Here is a 27,967-nt window from a genome sequence, read left to right on the forward strand (position 1 = left end):
CGCGTCAGCGTGGTGTGCAGGGGGAGTCACACAGGTAGGGCATGGATCCCCGAGGGTCTCCCCTGGTAAAGGCACACTACTGTCGTGGTGTGCAGGGTGAGTCACACAGTCAGGGGAGCGCAGGGGTCGCCGAGGGTCTCCCCTGGTAAAGGCACGGCCGTGTGGTGTGCAGGATGAGTCACACAGTCAGGGGAGCGCAGGGGTCCCTGAGGGTCTCCCCTGGTAAAGGGTAAAGGCACGCCTGTGTGGTGTGCAGGGGGAGTCACACAGTCAGGGGAGCGCAGGGGTCCCCGAGGGTCTCCCCTGGTAAAGGCACGGCCGTGTGGTGTGCAGGGTGAGTCACACAGTCAGGGCAGCGCAGGTTCCTGGCTGTGCCAAGTTGCTGGTCTTTGTTGAGGATTCCACAGGGAGCATGGCTCTGGCACAAGAAATCAGTAAATGTCTACTGATAAAACTGTAGAGCTAAGAAAATCCCATTATGTGCATATTTGCTTCAGCAACATGACTTCACCATGCAAAACAAAACACCCACTGAAGTCAAAATGCAAAGGCAGATTTGATCTTTTCAAACTGGGATGAGTGAGGAAATGTTCTCAAATCCAGTTACGTTTTGAAAACGAGACCCTTGGTGTGGACACAAACACAGCTTTGTGTGACCAAACTGCTGTTTATGATGTCTGCAATCATTCAAAGTGGCTCTTTACACAATAACTCAAATAGTCTGAGTGAGGGGCTTTGACTTCAGGGGCTGCTCTTCAGTTCTAGTTGCCTGCCACAGACATCTGTAATGTAGGCTAGATCAGCCAAAGTACTATTAGTAAGCGCTAACACCCCCTAATGCACAGCAGTGTCTGCACAGCTAAAGGAAATTGCAATCATGCAAACATTATATTGAACTGCGAGTTCATAAGCTGGCTTTCAGTTCTAGTTGCCAGTCATAGACATATGTAACACAGGCTAGCTGAACTAGGGTGTCGTTATAGAAGAGCCAGCGCCATCTAGTGAACGCTCTACACCCCACGATGCAAAAGGAACATGCATTGTGTGCTCACTAGATGGCGCTGACACCAATATGAAGTATGGCTGATCTAGCCTATGTTACAAACCAGGACAGAGCAGGAACATTTTTTAAAAATAACTGCAATAAAAAAATCATGTAGAATGATCATAAAAAGGTCTATGAAAAAAAGAATTAAGCTTAAGAAAGTGAGAAGGCCATCTTCCACACAGAGACTGTGGGGCTGACTGCACACATTCACTTAGAAACGAACTCACGCCAGACTGGGCCTGCAGCCCCCAACAAACCACAGGAGCGATCAGCCCTTTGACCCCTAAGGGCAAAGGTTAAATGTGTCAGCAGATGGAGCTCCCCCCCCTGCCGTGTGTCTGAACGTTATTGCGAGTCTCCTGTTTCAGGCCTGAGTTCAGCCTCTGATCTGGTTCACAACAAAAACAAACTCATTACAACGCAAGGCCTGGCCAGAAATGGCCGCAGTAGTTCAACGAAAGACCCTGTAAATCTGACTTGCTTTTTGTTTTCTACTTGCCTAGTGCAGTTTACAGCATCTTACAGCATCAAGCACCCCCTGGGGTTATTACACTACAGGGGCACAGTGTGTTGAGACTAAGACAGGAAACACATAGCTTGCAGAAGCTCTATAAGATGGGATTCTGCCTGCAAGTGGTGACCAAAAATGAAATATTTATCATACAAGCTGTTTCACTGGAACTACTCCAGCATAGGGTAGCAGGAATGGACTGTTCTATTCAGTATAGAGTAGCTGGAATGGGCTGTTCTATTCAAAAGGCTAACGACATTACCTTAAATCGCAATATCAGTACCTCCTTAAATGTTAGAGTTGACATCTGAGCCATGCAAATGCTGTGTACAATACTGCCTTTACAGTACTAGGGCTGATTTGCCTGCAGCAATGCTTTTAGAAACTTACAAATCTGCAGCAGGATAAAATCATTCTGAGTACACTGGAGTGCTTGATGGTGTGCTGTAAACACTGCTCTCAAGATATCAGGACATTTCCTCTGTCTGCTTCCCTGCTTGGAATCATTCTCAGTCCTGACTGCATTCTTTGTTGCTTTCCCCGGAGCTCAGATGCTGCTCTTCGGTTCTAGTTGCTGCAATACAGACATGTAACACAGGCTAGATCATTCACAGTGTCTTTAGAGAAGAGTCCCTGCCATCTAGTGACCGCACGCTTTGGAAGTTTCTTGTGGTTAGGTTTAGGGTTGAAGGAGGATTAATGATCAAATTATTCTCACTCTCTTACCTTTAGTCTCACAGTGATTATACAGAAATCCCTGAACTAAGGACCGGTTGAAATGGTCTTCAGCAGCCAGGCTTGTGGACCTTTTAAGATAAGTTAAAACAATCTATTTTTTTTTTCACCCCCCAGTTTTTTTGCTATAGTGCTTTGTTAGGAGCTGTGTAAGTGTTTATTCTGCACATGAACAGACTGCCGTTGCCCTGCATGATCTCTGTGCTTCACTCAGAGATGTGGGTGTGTGCTGCTGTACTATTACTAGCCAGGTATACCGACACGCAGCACTCAGAGAAGTATCCTGTTATATATTCAGCGCAGGATGAGATTAGGAACAGGAAGCAGAACAAGCTGAATCTTTCAATCATGTCCGAGGAAAAAAAAAGCACAAGAACAGGGGCTTGGTGATAACGTTGCTGTGTCAGTAAGAGGGGCTCAGTGATAACGTTGCTGTGTCAGTAAGAGGGGCTCATTGATAATGTTGCTGTGTCAGTAAGAGGGGCTCATTGATAACGTTGCTGTGTCAGTAAGAGGGGCTCATTGATAATGTTGCTGTGTCAGTAAGAGGGGCTCAGTGATAATGTTGCTGTGTCAGTAAGAGGGGCTCAGTGATAACGTTGCTGTGTCAGTAAGAGGGGCTCAGTGATAACGTTGCTGTGTCAGTAAGAGGGGCTCAGTGATAATGTTGCTGTGTCAGTAAGAGGGGCTCAGTGATAATGTTGCTGTGTCAGTAAGAGGGGCTCAGTGATAATGTTGCAGTAAGAGGTAACTGAAGCCACATTTCCATCGCCACTGGGACTGACTGATTTGAAGTCAGATTGTTCACTTCCATCAGCAGCAGATTCATTTCAATGGGACCCTCTCAGCTTCATCCATTCCATTTTTTGTTATACATTCTAGTGGTTCAAGGTACTGTTCCTCCAATATTGAACAAGCCAGCCCACGGGTGCAGAGGTGCCCAGATATAACGAGGGTGCTCGCAGTGCAGAATGACGGCGCGGGACAGTTCCTCATTGCAGTGACCGCACTGTGGAGAGCAGCAGACGCAGTGTGCTGCTGCGAGGGTTTCTCGCAGGGCTGCAGTGCATACACCACCCTCCCCCGCTACTCAGGGTCTGCGTCTCTGACAGGAAGTGGTTAACGCAGTCCAGATGTGCACGGCGACCTCCACAGCTGGCTGCGGAAACGAGTGCTGTCATTGGAGGAGGACTGGCAGATTGGAAACAGACTCATCGGCAAAGATTCTCTTCAAAAGTGAGTCATGCAGATCACACGAACTGCAGGGTCACCATAAACTCATCCGAGACGTTACAGTGCAGTACAGTACACTTCTATAAAGACACGGGCTGGTCTAGCCTGGGTTACCTAGCTGGGGCAGGCATCTACAAGGGCAGCTCCTTCGTATTGATCACCGTGACAACAGACCAGTTCACGTCTGTAACCCTGTAGTTGTTCCATTAAAGTTAAACAACTGACATAGGAAATATTGCATTGTTGGTTATCGCTTGCAAAATCCCTATCTATGGTTTGAGTGTCAAACAGCGTCTTAAATTTAAAATGAAGGAACGCCGAGGCACACTGCAGTTTGCAATGCACACGAAGTGCAGTGAGAATATACTGTAGCAGAAGAACAGGCAAAGGTCGCCCTCTGCTGTTCATATTGGCCATCAGACACTAATTCACAAAAGTCTGGAGTTTGACATGCAGAGACGAGCACGGAGAGAGGCTGGGACGCAGACAGACAGGCTGATACACAGATAGACAGGCTGGGACTCAGAGAGAGAGGCTGGGACGCAGAGAGAGAGGCTGGGACGCAGAGAGAGAGGCTGGGACGCAGAGAGAGAGGCTGGGACGCAGAGAGAGAGGCTGGGACGCAGAGAGAGAGGCTGGGACGCAGAGAGAGAGGCTGGGACGCAGAGAGAGAGGCTGGGACGCAGAGAGAGAGGCTGGGACGCAGAGAGAGAGGCTGGGACGCAGAGAGAGAGGCTGGGACGCAGAGAGACAGGCTGGGACGCAGAGAGAGGCTGGGAAAGAGGCTGGTTGCTGGAGAAAAAGTGAAGTGAAACTGATTTTTAAAGTCTTGACAATCACTCCTTTAAAACTCTTATCACTGGTTCTGCACACATTCAAATCCCAAGATTGCGGCGTTCACAAGTTTTATTGATTATACTCACTCACACTCACATTTTAAACAGGAACGTGAATTGAAGAATAAAACAGCTGTACTTTGTAAAATCTACATCAACAGCAACCAACAACATCATCTTAAAAAGTATTCTAGCTTTGCAGGTAAACACTGGGGGTAACAGTCAGCTCACCTGCTTCTGTTCTCTGTGAACGCAAGCCATGTAAAGCTGGTGAACTCCCCCTGCCTCAGCACTTCAACATGTTAAACACACAGCTCTATAAAGTGCTGATAATTACTAAATCAGCACTTCCACAAGCTCTAGCTTCTGGAAAAGGATGGCTTGCAATGTATTTATTGTAATTGTGCACACTTACAGCAGCAGGATGGTATAGAGTCTTCCCCACTTCTTCTGCTGCTGAGTGTCACCTTGCTGCTGCAAGTTTCAATTTCAAATGAAGCTCAAGGGCTAAATAATCAAACAAACGTTTCCTGAAATGCATAGAGAGGTCAAAACATTAATTTCTTCCTTGCTTGTGTGTAATATAGTAGACCGTGATGTTGATGTGTTGCAGCCCTCTGAAATGTCTGTCAGACAGTATCAGATGGAAATGACATCACTCTAAAACTAGCTATGCTGTCTACTCCTGTACGCGGGACATCTTTATCCCAAAATAGATCAACCAATCGGATCTGTGAACAAGCTTGACAAAAACCAGAAGGGTGATCAGTGATCCCGTAAGAACTACAGAGGTCACTGTACAGAGGCTGCTGAAGTGAACCAGACTCCTGTTGACTGGGTGAGCCCAAAAAAAACCCCTCTTTCTTTATATTGCAAAAATACAAGTCCTCAATATAACAGTGGTACATATTTCAATTTCAACATCAAGGGAGTTAACACTGATCCCTCAGCTCCCAAACAGAGAGGCAGAAATCACAGCTAATCACAAACCAGCCCAGAACAGGCCCTTTATTTGGAACTGCATTTCCAGGTCCCTCCCACTGCGCAGACATTGGGCGATTCAGGTGTGAGCTGCAAGCGGATTGGTGCACTCATTCTTTTTTGGTGCCTGGAGAAAATCACACTAAAGGGCTCTGGAAACCATAGCAATGAGGAGAGGTAACAGTCTCCTCTCACAAGAGACTGGACGATGAGCCTATTTGAGAAATTTATTTTTGTGTGCCCTGGTTTTTGATTGTTAAAAGAATTTCAGCGTTTAATCTTCATCGTCATCCTCGATTCTGTGGCGTCTGCGTTTGGTCGGCGCCGTTCTCTCCTCTGCGTCTGAATTGGGGTCCCGTCCCCCTAAATCCATCGGCGATGATTTTTCAGACCCCTCCTCTGCTGGCACAAGGAGGAGGTTAAAACTATGCCTGTAAATCTACATTTAATTGATTAGAACAGTCTAAATTATCACACACATTCTCAAGAACACATTGCGAAAGTCTTCTAGTTGAAACGTTTTTCTGAACTTAAAAGGACACAAGGACCTTTTTATTTTATTGGGCTACATGTTCCCATGTGTTACTACAACTGTTTATGGAAGGTGTGTTAATTTTTCACATTTTGACCACTTTTTTAAACTTTTAAATTGCATTCCCTGCCTCAAGATGGCTTCACGTGTACCCGCATGGACCTCTCTGAACTACATTTCCCATCATCCTCCTGCTCACATATGTAACGAAGATGGATTTACCAGTGAACAGGAGGATGATGGGGAATGTAGTTCGGAGTGGTCCATGCGGGTACATGGGAAGCAGGTGTGTGGGTGGAGTCAGGCCAGCCTCAGTGCCCTGGTGTGGGGGTGGAGTCAGGCCAGCCTCAGTGCCCTGGTGTGGGGGTGGAGTCAGGCCAGCCTCAGTGCCCTGGTGTGGGGGTGGAGTCAGGCCAGCCTCAGTGCCCTGGTGTGGGGGTGGAGTCAGGCCAGCCTCAGTGCCCTGGTGTGGGGGTGGAGTCAGGCCAGCCTCAGTGCCCTGGTGTTGGGGTGGAGTCAGGCCAGCCTCAGTGCCCTGGTGTGGGGGTGGAGTCAGGCCAGCCTCAGTGCCCTGGCGTGGGGGTGGAGTCAGGCCAGCCTCAGTGCCCTGGTGTGGGGGTGGAGTCAGGCCAGCCTCAGTGCCCTGGTGTGGGGGTGGAGTCAGGCCAGCCTCAGTACTGCTTACTTAATTTTAACCCCTCCTTTACCTTCCTCTTCATCGCTATCCAGAACTCGACTTCGCTTAGCCGCTTGCTTTCTGGCGGCTCTCCTCTCAGGCTCTCTGTTTGGGGGTGAAAGAGATCGAGATCATCCCACTCACATGTAAACAGGAGTGTTTAACGATTTTACAGTCTGGTTCACCTTAAAGAAAGCAGGCGCAGATTTTGGACAGGATGTTAGATTTTCATAACTTGCGTCTGTAGTTTCAATAACAGTGCTATCACATCCTGATCGCTTACAAAGAACTATGTAAAAGTTATATTTAATAAAGATCATTTATGACATGTGTTTTATAGGTTTATATTGTAATTCAATATTATTTTCAGACGCAGACATCTCCATTTTAAACTCCACGTGATCAGAAAGATAACAATTCATCTTGTGTACATTACACTGCATCCAGCACTGTTTATTTTAGTCAATACATTTGTGTCAAGTTGTCTGGTGTATAAACTGACCAGCTCACTCATCATGAGCATTGAAAACAGATGTTACTGACTCAGTGGAGCTGACAGAAATAAGACTCCCATTGTAGAGCACTTTGATCCATTCCTGTTTCTACTAGGAGTTTAATAAGACACACCTGAGCTTGTTACCTACACACTGGGGCTAATCAAGCTGGTAGTAAAACCTGGACTGGGTGAAACCGCTATGCAATAGGAGTCCTATTCCCACCCCTGCAGTGTCTGAGGTCCTACCTGCTGGTTTCACTGTCTGACTCAGACTCCGAGTCCAGGGCTGGTTTCACTGGCTGTGCGGGGGACTCCATCTCTGTGCCTAAGAGAAAGGACAGGGCAGGGAGAGAAAGCAGCATCAGCGGACTGACTGCTCCATACTGGTAAATTGTATTATATTTTTTTTCATATATAATCATGTATTATGCATTTCTCTGTACTTGAAGCATTATGGATTTTCTTCTATTTACTGCATCTTGCAAAACGCTTTGTGATGGTGGACTGCTATGAAAGGTGCTATATAAAATAAAGATTGACTGATATATATAAATCCTTTATCAGGTTGCGTCTTTGAAAAAGGCATATTTATTTGATGTTTTATTTTTTCCTCAAAACAAGTGTGGTAAATTTGGACTGCGTCTTAAATTCGAAGGAACACTGTATATAAAAACAGAATTTAGATCTTACATTTAAAACATCATGTAAATCAAAAAGATGTAATAAATTATATTGCAAAAGTCTACTAGTAGTACAGTATTTCATGTTAGATTTTTAAAATGTCACATTTTTCAAGTCAGTTTTTCGTTAAAAAAACTACACCTACATTATTCAGCAAGTTTCATTTGACTTTATGAAGCAAAATCATTAAAAACCTGTCCCTAGCTGTGGAAGTCATTCAGAAAGACTCAGTGGAGTTTCTTTTAGTGTTATTAAAGAGGGCACTATGTCTTTGTCTTTACTCTAGGGCGTCTCTTCCAGGAGATGGATTTCCGATGGAGTAAAGCAGCTTCAGAAAGCAGGATTGCTGTACAATGGGATTCCTGTTTGCAGGGCTGTTCTGGGTGCACAACAGCAGGGCTTGTGGATTCAGATCCTCACGACACTAGCCCCCCGATTCTGCAGAGGACCGCGGGTTGTTACCTGCAGTGTCGGGGTGGGCCCGTTTCCTCTTGCGGGCGAGAAGCAGCGCTCTCAGTGCTCCTGCCCTCTGCTCCGCCCCCTGTTCCCCCTCCTCCTCGGAGCCCCCCGGGGGAGCCTCCTCCTCCTCCTCCTCCTCCTCCTCGGAGCCCCCCGGGGGAGCCCCCTCACTCAGACACAGGGACGAGGCAGAGTCCCGCAGCTGGGCAGGGGTGAGCGTGGCTGGGATTCTCCAGAAGGATTCCTGGAAACCAAGCATGACAGCCGGGTTAATCCACTAATCACAGAGGCGGTCAGATGCCCAGTCTAATCCTCCCTGCTCAATGGCTGGTTCTCCGAGCCCTAGTATGACTCTCAATGCTCATTGGCTGGTTGTTTAACCCAGTCTGACTCTCCCTGCTGATTGGCTGGTTCTCTGAGCCCCAGTCTAACCTTATCTACTGATTAGCTGGTTCTGAGCCCCAGTCTGACTCTCCATGCTCATTGGCTGGTTCTCTGAGTCCCAGTCTGACTCTTCCTTCTCATTGGCTGATTCTCTGAGACCCAGTCTAACCTTATCTGCTCATTGACCGGTTCTCTGAACCCCAGTCTGACTCTCCCTGCTCATTGGCTGGTTCTCTGAGCCCCAGTCTGACTCTCCCTGCTGATTGGCTGGTTCCCTGAGCCCCAGTCTAATCCCACCTGCTCACTGGCCGGTGCCCGGATGCCCAGTTTCTTGAGCAGTCTCTGGAAGTGCTTGTTCTCCATGGCGTCTTCATTGTCCTCTGTGAGGGGCACCAGGGGCACGGGCTGAGCCTGCCCTGCAACCGAATCAACAAACAAAGCACTGTGTGAGCGCACGCTCCTTCACACTGCACACCAACGCCCGCAATACACCGTGTACAGATCAGCTGCATTCACAATGGACCAGCACACCTGACTTCAGCTCCTCTAACGCTGTCCCACCCCCACGTACACACACACAAACATCGGACAGACATTAACATGGCTGCAGCCAACAGGACCATTCCATGAACTGACCCGCTCTGACAGTGAGGTTTCGACAGTCATTAGGGGAAGCAGCTCATTGGTTACTGACTGGAAAGAAGGCCCTGAAGGGGCGGGGACAATTTTACTCTCCAAGTGACCAAGGAAGTGCAGGACTATCAGAAAACAAGGCATGCAAACAGAGTTCTTTACCTAGTACCAGATATAAAATGAAATCCACGTTTGCTAAGCACATCTGGAGATGAACAGAGTGAATGGGTGTGCATGTAGTGTATATAACTATTGATATGTTTTAATATCGTCAGCTACGATGGGTTTCACTTCAGAGTTAGATTCAGTATCTGTTTGATTGATGTGCACAGAAGACTAGCAGACAGAATAACTGCTTACCGTCCTCCTCTCTGTCAGCCGCAGTCCTGTTCAGGCAGTGCTGCAGCCACAGCAAGGGACTGGAGACTCCTGGGAGAAACACAGTATACATTTGCCTTTAAAATAGGGAGTCAAAAAACTGCAATTTGAAATAGAAAAGCGCCGGTCGATCACAGAAAGAGGAAGTCGACTCATCGCAAGTCGGGTGATCAGCGGTGCAGCTTGGAATGACAATCGGAGTGAGACCCAGACTGACTTCACAGCAAATCATTTACCATTTAAAATAATTAAAACCCTGAAATCATTAAATATTACCCCTGAACATCTATTAAACACCATCACCCCTGAACATCTATTAAACACCATCACCCAGTACATCTATTAAACACACCCCTGTACATCTATTAAACACACCCCTGTACATCTATTAAACACACCCCTGTACATCTATTAAACACACCCCTGTACATCTATTAAACACACCCCTGTACATCTATTAAATATGTTTAAGTACACAAAAAATAGATTCTACATAAAAAATATAGCAAGTAGCATCACCAAAGCAGCAAGAACAAAGTTATTTTAAATTTGAATCGATTCATAAATGAAATGAAGGTCCGTACATTATTTACAGTGCTAGATAGCCACCTTCTCTACATGAGGTAGCGTTGGGTCTTACTGTTAAATATGAATTCGAGTCATAATCCAGAGAATCACACAGGCCCCTTGCAAACTATTACACATTACTTTCTATAAGAGAAGCAGCCGCAAGGGAGGACTTTGTGTCTTCAAAAAGGAAAAACAATGCAGGAGTATATTTACCTGAGCCCCAAACTTTCATGACTCTGGTGATACATGCCTCTCCGATGAACAAGAAACCCACACTCTGAGAGTTAATGCACTACCCCCAAAAACACTGTGTGTGTGTGTGTGTGTGTGTGTGTGTGTGTGTCAGGGGGGGGTCTTACCTTCCTGTCTCAGCTTGTGCAGCAGTTTCTGCACGCTGCTGTCTGCCCCGCCTGCTCTTCTCCTGCCCTCCCCCCTGGCTCGCTCTCTCTTCTCCTTGCTCTCCTCTCCCTCGCTCTCCTCCTCTTCCTCCTCCTCCTCCTCCTCCCATGATAATTCTTGGTGAGGTTCGGCCCCCAGCTCAGTGAAGAACTCCTCTTCTGTCTGGAAATTCGAGATGTTTGAGTGTGACGGCCGGAGAGATGGCGCTACTGATTTCCAGATCTGACACTCAAGTAGCACCGTAATGAACTCTAGTCAGTATTCCACATGCTGTGTAATACCGATTCACAGCAGAGACTGCACATCAACTCAGCACTGCGCCTGTAAGTGTGCCCTGGTATATGCACAACACTAGAAGCCCATTTTGCAGTATATAGCACTGAAATTCTCCCATAAGATGCATGCACACTGAATTTCATGGGCTTTCTTCCCTTGCATGACAATTGCCTAGTGCTTAGTATTTAGCATCCTACCATAGTAGCATAGAAATTATTGGAAGAACAGCAAATTATATGAGGAATACACACCACCCACACTTATATGAGGCACACATTAAGTGCATGTAAACCTACTGATTAAAATAAAAATACAGGTTCTCTAGATGGATGCCCATTTTATTTTAGGAAGCTCAATTCAGCGTTTCTGCTAGCGGCTCCATCAGTGTAATGAGGAGTCAGGGTCGACCTTTACAACGTGAACCTCTGAACTGAGAGAAAGGAGGAGGGGTACCATGCCGGAGGGCTTGCCGGCCGCCCTGCCTCGTCGTTTCTTGTAAAGCTCCTTGCGATCAGAGACCAGCCCCAGGCTGAGCAGCTTCTCCACCAGGCGAGGCTTGGAGCGCTTCGCAGTGATGAACTTCATGATGCTCCCCAAGACATCTGAAACAAAGCACACACCGCTGCCTCTTATATGCTTGCTGGGCACCAGAGGAAATCCCTGCCTAATAATTACACACGTCATTTTCGACACTCAGTCCCCTAACCACGGAGACTCAGGGGAACTGAAGGTGGGTGGGCGTCCGCCGATCCACAGCGGAGATCAATCTGCCAGCTTGTAGGTTTGTGACTACAGCGGGGTCAGCAGTGAGAGTAGAATTAGCCATTAAGAATTCATTATTGGATGCAGAGCATTAGGATCTTGAAACAGCACAATATCCAGAATTACCAGCAGAGTCTCTGAACTCCTCAAAGAGAGTCTGCAGCTCCAGCTCCTGCTCCTCTGTCCACACCACAATGTGGGTGCCTTTGCCCTTCCTAGAGACAGAGACACAGAGAGAGAGAGAGAGTCAGTACGGAGAACAGCACTACCCTGCCGCATCTCAAACCTGAACACGCGACACCCGCACTGGCATCCAGATCACTCTCAGGATCGTGGCTCTCATCTGTAAAGGGGCTGCGCTCCCCTGCCCTCGGACTCTCGCCATGCCCAGGACCGACAGGCTTTCATCTTTCCGGGCCCCAGACTGTGGAATCCCCTGCCCTCTCCATCAGCGACCGTTTTGAAATCAACAGCTATGGCCAAGTTTTGTATCACCTAGAATTTTGGGATTGACACCATTAAAAGCAATACATCAGGTAATCAAAGAAACTACAAAATGATATTGCAAAAGTCCACTTTCTTGTTCATTCTGCAGGGTGATGCAAAACTTGGGGCCACAGCTGTAGATAGGCTTGCTTTCCTGAAATGGCATTCTGTAAGGTTAGCCTTTGCCATTTTTTTGAAAGTTTATTAAAATTTATTTTTTAAATTTTAGACAGCAAACAAAGTGTGCCGATTCCTCGGTTAACCCTGATATTTTTCTTGACTGCACGATTATCGATACGCTGTTTTTAGTTTGTTTTATAAAATCTGATCTGCTAACAAAGATGAGCACGCATTTGTTTGTGTCTGCACTGATAATCAGGTAATATTATCACTCATCATGTGCTCTAGCGGCCTCATCTACCGGTCGCTGTGTTCAGGGTGTTTTTGTCAAGTCTGCCGGCAGCGCGCGAGACAGGAAGCTGAGCGGAGAGGAGGGTTATTAGTGTTGATAACCTCATCACTGCGACGATGAAATTCAACCTGCTCTCACCGGTTTAAAACCCAGCGTGGACTCTCCTCGTGTTCTTGATAAGACTCACGCTGTGTGTAAAATGTGTAAGGCTTCAAATTGGAGAGCTCCAGACTGGGACTAAAATGGTGGAAAATGCAAACAACATTGCAGCAGCTGTGACATGTTGTGTAAACATTTAGTATTTAATATCAGAAACAGCAGAACCAACTCACTTCAATTTAAAATTGTTATTACTGAAAAATAAAAGAGTAACATGTAATCAGAAGAGCTGTGTGTGCCACATGGCAGCAGTGCGCGCGGCTCTGATCTCAGACCGCTCAGCCGCTCGGACGCTGTACTGACCTCTCCTTCTTCAGGTCCTTGATGCTGTGCACCAGACCCATCTGGACCAGGTGATTGGCTACCTGACGGCGCGTGCGGTGAGGGTTCTGCAGGCGAGGAAGCAGGCTGTCAATCACATCCGCGTCTGAGAGAGAGGGAGAGACACGGGGTCAGAGCAGAGAGAGAGACATGGGGTCAGAGGAGAGAGAGAGAGAGAGAGAGAGAGAGAGAGAGAGAGAGAGAGAGAGAGAGAGAGACAGAGGGTCAGAGAGAGAGAGACACAGGGTCAGAGGAGAGAGACAGAGAGAGAGAGACACAGGGTCAGAGAGGAGAGAGAGACAGGGTCAGAGCGGAGAGACACGGGGTCAGAGGAGAGAGAGACAGGGTCAGAGCGGAGAGACACGGAGTCAGAGGAGAGAGAGAGAGAGAGAGAGAGAGAGAGAGGGGAGGCCAGACCACCGTTCCTCACATTTAACCAATATGAATGATTACAAATCTACTAGTATATTCAAAATGTGCAATCATTCAAATCCAAAGGACAGAATCACGCTGCTCTACATGACACTGCACTGCAAAGCAGGTGCACAACTAGATCACAGGAAAGCAACTCTCTGAATTCAGCTGCTTCATGCAGTTTTAAGCATAACTTTCTTGTGCTTACGTTGCACTTGATATACACACAGAACAGTGCTTTGAGTTCCGATTGGTAAGGAGAGATTGAAGCCAGCCTGTCTTTGCTGAAGACAGGAGGCGCAGGGTTAGCGACAGGGAGCAGGGCAGTGGCCTCGTACCCTCAGCCTTGCAGTGCTGCATGTAGAGCTGTCTCAGCTCCTCCTCCTCCTCCTCAGTCCAGGTCACTCGCTTTTTCGAGCCAGCGCTGCACACAGAGACAGAGAGAGAGCTGTGAGAAACCAGGCAGGCAACGTACTAGCCAAAACACATCACTGCCGCTGCACCCAGTCTCTGATAGGAGCAATTCATTATCAGTGTCGAGAGGTCTAGCGCCGAGAGGGTATTCTCTTTTACCGGATCACATTCTGAAACCCACTTTTCTTCCCTACATTGTACTTGTGAAGTAAAGAGAATCCTCACAGCATCTCCTCCCTATCGACCTCTCTTACACGCGCCGCCTCAAGAAGAGAGACACAGAAAGACTCGCTGGATTTTGTTTACAAGCCCCGTCATTAGCGATCTCATTACAGAACATGTGTTAACCCTTTGCAGTCTATTCAGCTCTTGTCAGGCGCGTCAGGTCCAATTTATTTTCACACGCGCTGTTTAAAATATTTTTTCCAGAGTAAAACAGGTTTAAAAGGCATTGAATCGCAAAAGGACACTCAGTACTGCATCTCCAGCCAAGCCCCACCCCTTGTTCGCTGTATTTTTCACATACCTCTTTATAGACGTGCAAACTGATAAATCCTCTCCTGATCACTCGTTTTATCACCAAACTCCTCAATAATGCGATCCGAGTCATTATTGTTTTACTGTAACATCTCAAAAAGCTCTGTAGATGTCTGTGATATTATCTGAGCGCTGAATGCAGAAGCAGCTCTCTCCTTTGTTTGTGTCCGTGTTATCTCTGTGGAGATTGGGGCTATCAGATAGGCCCCCTTTTTTTTTCAGCTTCACTCGGCTCCTATCCGTCTCACTCGGCCATTGAAAGGTTTTCTCTGGAGAAAAAACGACTAGAGACCTGTGCTTGACGTCTTTTTGATGACGTCGGAGAGGGTCCAACATCGGACTGGAAAGGGAAAACTAAGGTCGGACCTGGTCCCACACAGGACCACAAAGGGTTAAAAAATATTTCCGCTCCATGCCTTGTACTTTCTAAATGTACAAAAGAAGTTCACTGATTTTAAGTTCACCATGATGAAGATCATTCACTTTTACCATAACCTACAAAACAGGTTAATATGTAATACAACCCAATACATATTAGGCAACATTTACTTGAATTATTTTGCTAGCTTTACGTACTTTGTCTTTTAATAAAACAGTCCACGGTCACTGATCTGACGAGAGCACGCGCTTCTTGTCAGGTATTGCACCTGGACCGCTCCGTCCTCACCTGTCCTCCTCTCCTGGTTTGCGGTACCCCTCTGTCATCTCTCTCACCGCCCCCACGTTCTTCCAGAACAGCAGCTCCACGTACGCCTTGTCATTCTGCGCCGCTAGGGTAAAGAAGCGGCTCAGCACGAACTTCGCGAAGGTCACCAGCTCCTGCAGGGCACACAAAACACAGCCGTCAGAGAAGAGAGACAGAGAGAGAGAGAGGAAGTGCAGGGGCAGTGCCCGGGGCTGCCAGCTCCCCTCACCTTGTACGCTACCGGGGCGGCCGGGTCTCCCAGGATCCTGTTGAACAGACAGAAGACAGACAGCTGGAAGAGCAGGGGCTCCATCTTGAGCTCGTACGCTATGCGGTGCAGCATGCGCACGATGCAGTGGTTGGTGTGGACGCTGTTCTGGTGGTAGCTCTTCAGCAGCTGGACGTAGGGCTTCAAGATTTTTGCGTTGGCAAACCTGGTGGCAAACGAAGGGGTGGGGGCAGTACATGGGTTAGGGTTGGCAATTCTCCACACTGCTCAGGAGAAGTGAAGAAAGCAGGCGTTCCGCGATTCCCAAGCCTCTTTACACTCATGAGCTCCACAGCGGAGGTGAGCTACTGCCCCCTGGAGGACGAGCCTCAAACAGACAAGCACTTGTTCACAAAGGGTTTCCCTGCTTATCTGAAGTTGTATTTAAGGCACCAGCTCCTGTTATCAGGACTCCCTTTCAGTGCAGACAGGTGTCCTTCACCTCTTTATGTAGTCGAGGAAGTTGAATTCCGTCTCCGAGACACGCACAGACTCCAGCTCCTCTTCCTCTGCCTCCTCCTCCTCTCTCGCCTCTTCCTCCTCAGGCTCAGGGGCGGGGGGCCCTGACAAACAATCAGAGAGAGACGCTATCAGCCAGCAAAGCTCACCTTCAAAATGCACTTAGAAGTAGCGCAGTTTCAAAATGCAGTCACAAGATGGCGCCAAAAGCTTTGTAAAGGCTGCCCTCGGGAACTCTGGGGTTTCGTTCTTACTGGGCAGGTTGGCGAATAGGATCTGCTTCAGGAGTTCTAACTCCTCCTCCTGCTCCAGGTCAGGTGATCCAAACACGTCCCCCTCTGGCCACACCTCCCTGTCAATGTGAAGAGACAGCGTGCCAGTTCAGTACAGCGCTGGCACCTGCATTACCATTACACACAGTACAAGCAAAGCAGCAGGAACTGCAAGCACTTTGTGGCTCTTCTGAAGTATCCCCTTTAACCTTCAAACCTGGGCTCAGCTCCAATAGTAACTGTGTCACCTGCAATGGCTGCAACCCCAGTGTAACTGCTGTTGAGCTTCAGCACACCTGCACTGCTGTAGCTGCAATAGTATTTGATCAGTTACATTTCAATCCGACACCTTTCCACGCTGAATCATTCACAGCAGCATGTTGTGATTTACACTCAGCCAACATTCTCCTTGTGTTTTCCATCACTTTTAGTGACCTTGTGTTTGAAGAAATAGTAGTTCTATAGTGTGTTTGTACCTGGGATTATCATCTGGTAGAGGAAGCAGAGGAAGCGTGTGGAGCTGTTTGTTACTTTTCAGTGTAATTGTAATTAGAATTGCAACTACTGTGGCATAATTATAATTGAACAAAATAGTCAGCAAACAATTCTGCAGTAACTGTAACTGACTCCAGGCCTGACATGCAATATTTAATAAGCAGTGCTGTGATTCACGGAGCCAGCCAGACCACTTTGCCAGCTGACTGCTCCAGGTTGTCTCTGCAGACATGTCCCCCCTCCCCTCTCCCTCTCTCTACAGTGGCTCGTGCACCCCTCTCCCCCTCTCTCTGCAGTGGCTCATGCCCCCCCTCTCCCTCTCTCTGCAGTGGCTCATGCCCCCCCCCCTCTCACCGTGCAGCTCTCAGCAGCCCCAGTGCCTCCGGCCCCTGCTTGAACAGTAGAGTGTCCTGTATGCGCACCATGGCCTCTGCTCTCTGATCTTCAAGTGGAATCTCTGAGGCAGCATCAAACGGGACAGCGCCCTCTAGCACTGACTCTGACAACTGCGGGAGACACAGGGAGCCCAGATTACTAGCAGACTGTAATTATCTTCATAAAGGTGTTGTTTGCATATCCAAGGTCAGGCATTAACTAGGCATGGGAACACCCGGGACAATGAAGGGTTAATAAAGGACGCTACCTTTGAGCCAACGGCCCGCAGCTCTTGATACACAGCCTGCCATGCCTCCTCCAGATCTTCGGGGGAGCTCTCCTTGTGCGCTCCTCCCTGTCTCTTCTTCGACTTGGACTCCCTCCTCCTCTGCACCTTCTTCTTCTGTTAGGAGAGACAGCCCGGCATTAGCGCGGTTCTGAACAGAGCGATGTCTGCTGTGCTACAAAAGCCACTTAAAAAGGTTCTCCTTATTTTCCTTATTTCCATTCCAACACAGCTCAGCTGTGAACTTTGGTCTTGCGCAGGGGAACACAATTATAGATCAAGGCCAAAATACTCATCAAATTCCATTTTTGAAGTTCCAAGTTGTTTTAAATTTACCGTCCCTTAACTTGTCACAATGTTAAAATCCCCACCCCAGTCACTGTGCAAATCATTTGGCTTCTATTATAATAACATGCTATCTCTGCGCCCTCCTCCGGCGCCCCCTACCTGCACGAGGAGGTGGTTGCGCCCCTTGCAGAAGCGCTCCAGCATGCGCAGGAACAGGTGAGTGGTCTCCACCAGGTCCTGCAGGAAGGAGCGCGGCTGCCTGGTCTCATCGAACCTGCGCAGCAGAGCCAGGAAGATCTCCCGGAACTCCATCAGGTAGAAGATGTTACCTGTGCACAGAGAGGACCACACACGGGTTCAGCATCCCTCCCACAGGAGCCACGTGGATTCTCTCCATTATTAAAACAGAATTCATATCATAGGCGGACAGAATGGCTTGGGTTGGATTCATGGTCCTTTTGCCCAACCAAAGTGTTTGCATATTCTCTTCTACAAAAGGGTGTTTTGTTTTGTGTGTTTACTGCTGTGCAGTGCAATGCTGGAGGTGCGCAGTGGCAGTGTGCATGCTCTGTGCTTCTCCTGTGAATGCTGGGGTGTGGAGTCCTTACTCTTGATGATCCGGGCGCTCTCTTGGATGTTCTTGTCTTTCGAGCGGTCCATCTCGTTCACCGTCATCAGCAGCTCCTGGTACGCCTTCAGAGCCAGGTGCATTCTGGGAGGAAACGGGGACACACACACGTCAGCTAACTGGAAACAAGGCAAGAGACTTTAGAGACAAACTGTCCACTTGTAATAGTCCTTATGGACAAGACACCGCAAGTCTCTCATTACATGTCAAACTGTGTGAAATGATGTCTATTGTAATAGTAATACACACACAGTATTGATCAGTTAACAGGACAAAGCGGTCTTTTCTAGACTGTGCTGATGTCATGGATTAACAGTCATTTAACTGCCAAAGTAGAGCAAACTTATACTTCAGAAATTTCAGATGACGATGACATCAAATTCAGCTATACGCTTTATTTTTAAATCAATTTAGAGTGATCAATTATTTTACCCCTGATTTTCTCCCTAGGTTTGAATGGGTGTCTGACCAGTAGGGTCCTCTGTAGGGAGGAGAAACAGTTTTGCCTGCCTAACTCCAGTGCTCTCCCTGTGGAATCCCTAGTGAATTATTCTAACAATCTATTACACTCTGTGCAAGATTCAAGCAGTCAGCAAGCCTCTCCTGAGGTGGATCGCCCGCTCCCTGCTGCCCGCTGACCTGCGGGCCCAGGCGGACGCCTCCCTGCGGTCGGTCACCATCATCTCGTAGTAGTTGGTCAGGTTCTGCTCGATGTAGTGGAAGGTGCGGATGGACACGGTCTCGGACACCAGCTCGGGCTGGAAGTGGAGGCTGCGGTTGAAGCCCATGAAGAAGGACAGAGCCCACAGGTAGTAGGTCTCATCGTGCTGCTGAGCCCTCTCTCTGATCAGTCCGTCCTGCAGAGGAGAGACACACCCGAGAGCTGGCCTTTTTTTTGAAAAATCATTCTGTTGGTCTTTAAGGTTTACTGCCAAGCCCCAGGGCTGACAGTACTGCTCCAGCAGGAACTTCTGAGTCATGCAGGGGCTGCAGACTGTTCCAGCATCATTGCAAGAATTGCAAGAATTCTGTTCTTCTGTTGCCAATTGTTGCTGCACACTTGTTTTCTGTGTCCATTGATTTTATTATATCATAGTCTTTACCCCCCGACACCATTTTGAAGAATTCTGTAATATAAACCCTTGTGCCAAATGGAATCAAATGCTTTTTTAAAGTCAATGAAACAGGCAAAGATTTTGCCTTTACTTATTTGGTGCAGACGTTGGTCGATTAGGGTGTGTCGGGTGTAAATATGGTCAGTGATTTGGGGATATAAGCCCTTGGTTCCAGGTAGGCTTGCTCTCTCGCCCTCTCTCTCACACCCCCACACAGCAGGGGTCTCTCTCTCTCTCTCTCTCTCACCTTGACCTGGTACATGAGGCTGTTGTAGCAGTTCTGCAGGAAGTCGGTGCAGAACTCCTTCAGAAAAAGCCTCACGTTGAGGGCGGAGCGGCGCTTGCCCTGGCTCTCCCGCGCTGCCTGCCGTCTCTTAGGAACTCTCCGCACTGCTTTCCCACAGTCGTGGCTGTAGTCCTTGAACTGCAGTGGAAACACAAACACAGGCGCTGGAAATGCAGCACGGCTGGAGGCCGGGCCCCAACGAATGCCTGCTCTGTGCTTCCTAATAGAAGCATCAATCCATCTGTGATTTCTACAGCTAGGGCCACAACTTTAATGAAACCTGCTGAATAATGTTACATGGAACATATTGTAGTTTTCCACATACTTAACGAAAAACTGACAATTGAAAAATGTGACATTTCGAAATCTTACATGAAATACTGTACTACTATTATGGCTTCCAGTAGACTTTTGTGACATCACTTTTTAGTTTCTTTGATTACATGATGTTAAATAAAAGATCAAAATTATGTTCACATAGTTTGTGTTTATTAGTGTCGAATCCTAATTCTAGGTGATGCAAAACGTTTGGCCACAGCTGTAGTTTGAAACCCAATAAATAGTGAAGCAGAGCAGCAAACACAGCAAGAACCCTGCCAGCGAGCCCTGGGACTATTCCAGCAATACGGCGCAATGGAAGTGCAGTGCAAAGCACATGACATGGTTTATCTAGATTTCCAGAAAGCTTTTGACAAAGTCCCGCATAAAAAATTAATTCTCAAACTGAACGCAGTAGCAAACGAGCAAGATGGGCTGAATGGCCTCCTCTCGTTTGTAAACTTTCTAATGTTCTTCATAGACTCACATTTTGCAGGCCCCTGTGGTAAATGACATCACTGTCTCCGATTGACTTCAACCCCTGGACAACGTAGCAGCCACCAAACCGGGAGTGCCTGAGAGAGGGAGGGAGAGAAAGAGAGGGGTGAGAGAGAGAGAAGGGAGAGAAAGAGAGGGGGCGAGAGAGAGAGAGGGGGTGAGAGAGAGAGAGGGGAGAGAAAGAGAGGGGAGAGAAAGAGATGGGGCGAGAGAGAGAGAGAGGGGAGAGAGGGAGAGAAAGAGGAGGTGAGAGAAATAGGGAGAGAAAGAGAGGGGGTGAGAGAGAGGGAGCGAGACAGAGGGAGACATAACAGAGGGGAGATGAGAGAGAGGGGTTTCGAGACAGAGGGATGTTCACATAACAGAATTCTGTATTGAGATTCAACTCAGTATCAACATAAGGGTTTCAGTTCTGACCAGGGGCGGGGTTTCAGTTCTGACGAGGGGCGGGGTTTCAGTTCTGACGAGGGGCGGGGTTTCAGTTCTGACCAGGGGCGGGGTTTCAGTTTTGACGAGGTAGCTTTATCAATGGTGTTTATTTTTTACATGTATTTAGAGAACACAGACCGGTTTTTAAAGCTATGCTCTATTTTTGTTTGAGTTAGAACGAGCTTGATGTGGCTTTTAATCTGTGGGTCTGGGCTAGGTGTGCCATCTAATCCCTTCCTCCACCTCCTTCATTATAATGCAGGTAGAGTTGCAGGGAGCCGTGTTTGATGAAGCTCAGTGGTGTGGGCTGTGTGCAGTATGAAGCTCACAGTCCAGTGTCTGTGTTGCTCTTGCCTGGGTACCTGTTGCCTCGTTGCAGGGAGCGGCTCCTCTTCTCAGCCAGCTCTCTCTGTCTCAGGATCTCCAGCTCCTGAGAGTCCTTGTCCTTCTCACGAGCCGAGCGTGCCTGCCCAGTGCTGGCCAGCTGCTCTGGAGTCTGAGACACAGACCAGGGAACATTACTGACCCTCCCCTCGCACGACCAACACACACCGCCCTCCTCCCAGTCCCTCCCCTCGCACGACCAACACACACCGCCCCCCTCCCAGTCCCTCCCCTCGCACGACCAACACACACCGCCCCCCTCCCAGTCCCTCCCCTCGCACGACCAACACACAGTGGACGGGGGGAGGGCCAGGGAGGGGTGGCCCTCCACTGGCACGACCGACACACACCGCCCCCCAGGGGGTTCCCTCCCCTCGCCTCGCACGACCGGGGGGAGGGCCCGGGGAGGGGAGCCCCTCCCCTCGTGTGGCCACACACGCGCCCCCCTCCCGAGCCCCCCTCCCCGGAGCGCGCCCTGTGTGTGGTGCAGGAGGGCCACACACCGCCCCCGCTGGCGGGAGTGTGCTGGCCCCTCGGGGGGAGGGCCACACACGCCCCCTCTGGGAGGGTCCCTCCCCTCGCGGGGGGAGGGTCAGGGAGGGGAGCCCGCCCGAGTGTTGTGTGGCCTCCCCTCGCGCGCTTTGTGTGTGGGGGGGAGGGCCCCCTCCCAGGGAGGGGAGCCTCGCTGGACCAACACACACCGGGGGAGGGTCAGGGAGGGGAGCGCGCTTTGTGTGTGTGTGCGGGGGGAGGGGTCAGGGAGGGGAGCCTGCTGTTGAACACACACCGCCTCCCTCCCAGTCCCTCCCTTAACCTCCCAGCGCGACCAACACACACCGCCCTCCCTTCCAGTCCCTCAGCTCTAACCACGAGAGCCTCAGTGCTCTCCCTCCCTCTCCCCCTCCCCAGTCCCTGCCTCGACCCCTCACCTGCTCTCTGAAAAGCAGTGAGATCACCTCCAGGATGTGCATGCTCCACTGGTGCTCGCTCGGGGAGCTGGCCAGGAACTTGATGAGGTCGTCCATGCCGCTCATGTGGATCGCCCAGAGCAGCTTGTCATGCAGGCTGGCATCGTCATCCAGGCTCTGCAGACAGACAGGCAGCCAGTCAGCAAGAGCAACAGCCAACGAGCGCTCCCAGCCTTAACGTGCACGCCAGCGTTCATTTCAAATCGGACAACATATTTTAGATTGTTACATTGTTTATATCTCGATCCACCTACAGCTCTGTCCAAAAGCTTTGCATGACCTACAACTTAGGAATGAAATAAAAAAAACAAAAACAAACTACATGCACATAATTTTTATCTTTTATTTAACATCATGTAATCAAAGAAACTACACGATGATGTCGCAAAAGTCTACCGGACCCCATAATAGTAGCACAGTGTTTCATGTTAGATTTCGAAATGTCACATTATCCCATTTTTGTCAGTTTTTCGTGAAGTATATGGAAAACTACAAAGTGGAGTGTAATTCAATACGATAACGTAACAGCTAATAACCAAGATCCTCTCTCACCTTCTCTTCGCTGGGGTCCGCTGGCACGTGCAGCACATTCCTGACCAGCAGCAGGATCCTCTCGATCAGCAAGTTATCTTCCTCCTGCCTCTGCTCCCAGTCCTGCACACGGGAACAACACGCTTAGGGCACGCCAGCACACGCCAGTGTCATACAAGCTCTGTGCTCGACTCTGAATTGCAGCCCCATCAACGGGGTTTAAAGCACTGGCGAGTAAAGGGTTACATCAGAGACAATAAACACTCAAAGAGACTTCATACATCAGAGACAAACATTTCAAAGAGATCGAGAAAGACTTCCAGTGGAAAAGTTTGTGATTGACTGTATAAAGTGTCTATCGTTCCAGATTCAGCACTGTTTAAGCCTACGATTTTGGCACGGTCATTTTTTGTACATTTCACAGGTGAGGTTACTTTACAGTACACAACTTCGTTTTCCACGATTGTGAAACAGGCATGTTGTAAAGAAAGCCTCCAAGACGGTACACTTCTGTTCCACGATGCATCTGTTCTGTCTTTAAACAGCTCACGTGTCATTCTTTTGTATAGCTGTCTTTCCTGCTGTAGCTTCAACGGCTTGTAGCTTGCATCTGTGTGAAACGCTTTCAATATATTTGTCACAGCTTGCCTCTCGTTTGTAATCCACAGGAACATCACATGCTGGACTAAGCATCCTGCCACCACTTTCACGAAATGTCCCCTTTGGATATTTTTCACTTCTCTGCTTAGCAGTGATGTTTGCCAGTGCACGACATGCTGCGGTTTTGACAGGACACTGCCAAGATTTCACAGCCTTCGTGTTCAAGGGTTAACTCACCAGCTGTAGCAGGGTGTAGAGTTTCTCGCTGAGCACCCCAAATAACTTCTCATTAGCAAAGGCCTGAGAAAACAGACACAGATATTCAATCAGCACCCAGCCACCCCCAAACTCAAAATTCTTCTTTAAAAGTAAAACCTATGGATGGTTTTAAATTTTGATTCCCTGCAGAATCCCCTGCGAAGATGATGGCGTTTGCATCACCAGGAACCTGCGCTCCCCTGACTGTGTGACTCACCCTGCACACCACGCAGCTGTGCCTTTACCAGGGGAGACCCTCGGGGACCCCTGCGCTCTCCTCAATGTGTGACTCCCCCTGCACACCACACGGCCGTGCCTTTACCAGGGGAGACCCTCGGGGACCCCTGCGCTCCCGACTGTGTGACTCATCCTGCACACCACGCGGCCGTGCCTTTACCAGGGGAGACCCTCGGGGACCCCTGCACTCCCCTGACTGTGTGACTCGCCCTGCACACCACATGGACGTGCCTTTACCAGGGGAGACTTTCAGGGACCCAAAAAAGTTTCAATCTAAGAGAATGAGAGAGGCCTGAACTTGATTAAGGAGCTCCCTGTCTTTAAGCAGCCTGCTGTTGACAGATCCATTTAGTGTTAGCATCACAACATTTCCAATTGGTGCTGGAAATGACAGCTGCATTCATAAATGAACTGCTCCCTTCATATTTAAAATACGCTGTCCCTCACATGCTGGTAAAGCACGTTCATGTTGGGCTCACAGCAGGACTCTCTCGTTTCAAGTGTATTAAATGATGTCACAGGAAGCACTCGGACTCACCTCCTTGTAGGCCTGCAGACAGGACTCCACCTGCAGGAAGTGATGTCGGAAGGCGGGATCGTCCGGGACCTTTCCGAAACAGAGCCGCGCCGGCTGGGTAAGATTCACCATTAGCCTGGGCCAAAGACAGGAGATAACCGGTTACCATGGCTACTAGGAGCCCAGAAACCAGACTCTCAGTGCAGTAAGCCATTCCATCGATAGATGCCCAATGACTCTGCACTGACACTGTATAAAAGACACAGTGAGGACAAGGAGTGATGGGACAGGATTACAGCATATGTTGCATGCCTTGCATCTCCCTAAGTGTCTTCACAGCCCTGAATCGATCACCTTGAAAAAACAGGCGTTCATTGTACTGGCTGGTTTAAAACATCCCTTGCTATGTTACAGCGGGTCTGTGTCTCCTATATTGAGTTGTTCTGTGTGCCTGCATCTACCTGCTTTGAGCTGCTCTCAGCTTGTCTGGAGATCCCTACGTGCCGGGAGTGAACAGCCTTCCTCCCTCCATTCACAGCATGATTTCAGCTCTGTCCCCTCCACTCACAGCATGATTTCAGCTCTGTCCCCTCCACTCACAGCATGATTTCAGCTCTGTCCCCTCCACTCACAGCATGATTTCAGCTCTGTCCACTCCACTCACAGCATGATTTCAGCTCTGTCCCCTCCATTCATAGCATGATTTCAGCTCTGTCCCCTCCACTCACTGCATGATTTCAGCTCTGGTCTCCATTCATAGCATGATTTCAGCTCTGTCCCCAGAAACCCGGACTCACACTGATGCAGGGTGGGTACAGGCGTCGATCAGAGCCCTGTCCAGGTGGTGCTGCATGACGAGGGGCAGCATGTGGAATTGGAGCAAGCGCCCGGCTCCCAGAAACTGCCGGATGTCTCTCGTGTCGTCCTCATGCTGCATGCATCGGATCAGGTCCTTCACGCTCTCTGCAGGGAGTCGCACAGTGAAAACGCTTTAGTGTTTCAGTGCAATACGAGGCTGGAATAAACCCTGTCCATCATACCATTCACTGAATAAACCCTGTCCATCGTACGAATAAACCCTGTCCATCGTACCATTCCACTGAATAAACCCTGTCCATCACTATTCCACTGAATAAACCCTGTCCATAACATTCCACTCACTGCATGATTTCAGCTCTGGTCAGCCCTACTCTCAGTATGTTTCTCCAGACAAGATCAGAGCAGCCAGGTAAAAGCATGATAACATGTGGAATTGGAGCAAGGGAACCCAGAAACCCGGACTGCACACCCAGCTGATGCAGGGTGGGTACCTGATGCAGGCGTCGAACAGCGCCCTGTCCTGGTGGTGCTGTACGACGAGGGGCAGCAGGTCGTTCTGCAGGATGCGCCCGGCTCCCAGCTGCTGCCGGATGTCTCTCGTGTCGTCCTCATGGCGCAGGTATCGGATCAGGTCCTTCACGCTCTCTGCAGGGAGAAGCACAGTGAAAACGCTTTAGTGTTTCAGTGCAATACGAGGCTGTTTAACACACTGAAGGACTGATACAGGGTAACCCTCTCCGTCACATACTCTAGCGAATAAACCCTGACCATCATACCATTCCACTGAATAAACCCTGTCCATCGTACCACTCCACTGAATAAACCCTGTCCATCGTACCACTCCACTGAATAAACCCTGTCCATCATACCATTCCACTGAATAAACCCTGACCATCGTACCATTCCACTGAATAAACCCTGTCCATCATACCATTCCACTGAATAAACCCTGTCCATCGTACCATTCCACTGAATAAACCCTGTCCATCATACTATTCCACTGAATAAACCCTGTCCATCGTACCATTCCACTGAATAAACCCTGTCCATCATACCATTCCACTGAATAAACCCTGTCCATCGTACCATTCCACTGAATAAACCCTGTCCATCGTACCATTCCACTGAATAAACCCTGTCCATCGTACCATTCCACTGAATAAACCCTGTCCATCATACTATTCCACTGAATAAACCCTGTCCATCCCATCCATGAATAAACCCTGTACCATTCCACTGAATAAACCCTGTCCATCATACCATTCCACTGAATAAACCCTGACCATCATACCATTCCACTGAATAAACCCTGTCCATCATACCATTCCACTGAATAAACCCTGTCCATCGTACCATTCCACTGAATAAACCCTGTCCATCGTACCATTCCACTGAATAAACCCTGTCCATCGTACCATTCCACTGAATAAACCCTGTCCATCATACCATTCCACTGAATAAACCCTGTCCATCATACCATTCCACTGAATAAACCCTGTCCATCGTACCATTCCACTGAATAAACCCTGTCCATCATACCATTCCAATGAATAAACCCTGTCCCTCACATTTGGTTAAGCAGCACCCCACTTGAAACCTTGAAGCTAAAAGTGTAAAACAGGTCAGATTGATTAAATGATTTGGTTTAGGGCAGTCAGTTTAAGGGGACCAGAAAAAGGCATTATAGTGATGATATAAGCGGCTAAAAACTATTCACTGAAGAACCGAAACTGCATGTTTTCTGTGGTGATGGTCTTCTGTAATACAGAGGCTTGATCATGAGAAAGTGCTGCAGTTAGGAATGGCCCAGGATCTGACCCCGAGAGTCTCGCTCACCCAGGCAGTCTGGCTCCCGGTGGTAGGTCTCCTCCTCCAGGTAGCCTAAGGCGCTGCACGTTGCTAAAAGCTCACAGTTCATCGTGTACAAGTCCTGAAATTACAGTCCTGACAGCAGAGAAGAGGGGAGCTATCTGAAACAGGAGAGGCAAGGTTACACACAGACACACACACGCAGAGCATCTTGAAAGGCGCTATATAAAAATAAAGACTATTATTATCACAACATGCAGCCACCACACGATACATGGCAAGGTGCTGCCGGTCTCAGCCGGACCGTGTTCACCGACAACAAATTCGGTTCTGCAGAACAGCTGCAGGGAGCCCGTGAGCGCCAACGTGAAACAACCACGCACAGCGTGAACTGATTCAATGCGTGAGCCCGCCGCCTCCCACTAACATGGGCCGGGCAAAAAAAGACTGCTTCCCTTATTATTATAAACTGGTCATTTTATCAGCCTACCTTATAAATACAACCGCCGCACCGCGTTTTAATAAGGTGTGCATCTTATAAGAGCGAGATCATTTAGTAGTAGAATGACAGTGTGTATAACAATATAAGCAACTTAGTCACAATTCTACAATAGCGAACTACAAAACACACACACACGCCTTGCAAAGCATACATAGCATATGATTAATATCAAGAAGCACGGGCTCCCAATGCGGCATCGTACCGAGCTTGCAATGCATCACGATTTGCAAGACCCGGTGTATATATATATATATATATATATATATATCTTAACAAACCGGAATGACGTTGCTGCTGTAGATTACTTGCACACTCACCAGGCTCTGCTAGCGTGTTTCCCGGCACGGTGTTTTGCTCGCTACAGAGCGCGCCGGCTGCTCTCCGGTTTCTCAATGGAAAACTCCACCATCTCGCGCCAAAACAAGCCCCTGCAAAACCAGCGGCAACGTCATAACACGAGCACCCGCAGCGCAGTGCAATATAACACACAGGCACGCTTTTATCTATCTGTTATTTCACTTCAAAACATTTCAATACACGCTTTAACGTTATTAAAACGCTCAGCATACGCCTTCATTAAATATGACGAGCCAGCTTATTGCAGACA

At 48.6% G+C, this 27,967-nt stretch overlaps 1 protein-coding gene across 1 annotated transcript; it reads right to left on the reverse strand.

Moving 5' to 3' along the window:
• Nucleotides 1-4,419: 4,419 nt before the first annotated feature.
• Nucleotides 4,420-27,965, reverse strand: timeless (timeless circadian clock). Its single transcript, XM_041241926.1, has 30 exons — nt 27,678-27,965; nt 26,886-27,019; nt 25,541-25,694; nt 24,252-24,366; nt 23,456-23,518; nt 22,640-22,741; nt 22,049-22,204; nt 21,098-21,231; nt 20,296-20,383; nt 19,452-19,628; nt 18,729-18,946; nt 18,070-18,173; nt 17,621-17,790; nt 17,156-17,290; nt 16,867-17,018; nt 16,000-16,097; nt 15,729-15,849; nt 15,248-15,452; nt 15,001-15,152; nt 13,721-13,806; nt 12,951-13,074; nt 11,717-11,805; nt 11,282-11,430; nt 10,513-10,714; nt 9,566-9,634; nt 8,870-8,988; nt 8,192-8,432; nt 7,295-7,373; nt 6,584-6,657; nt 4,420-5,743 (listed from the first exon to the last, which is right to left on the reverse strand). The coding sequence occupies exons 2-30, from the start codon at nt 26,965-26,967 to the stop codon at nt 5,619-5,621; spliced, it is 3,783 nt and encodes a 1,260-aa protein (XP_041097860.1). The 5' UTR covers nt 26,968-27,019; nt 27,678-27,965; the 3' UTR covers nt 4,420-5,618.
• Between the last annotated feature and the right edge of the window lie 2 nt (nt 27,966-27,967).

This window comes from Polyodon spathula, unplaced genomic scaffold (genome assembly GCF_017654505.1).
Source record: "Polyodon spathula isolate WHYD16114869_AA unplaced genomic scaffold, ASM1765450v1 scaffolds_829, whole genome shotgun sequence".
NCBI classification, from domain to species: domain Eukaryota; kingdom Metazoa; phylum Chordata; class Actinopteri; order Acipenseriformes; family Polyodontidae; genus Polyodon; species Polyodon spathula.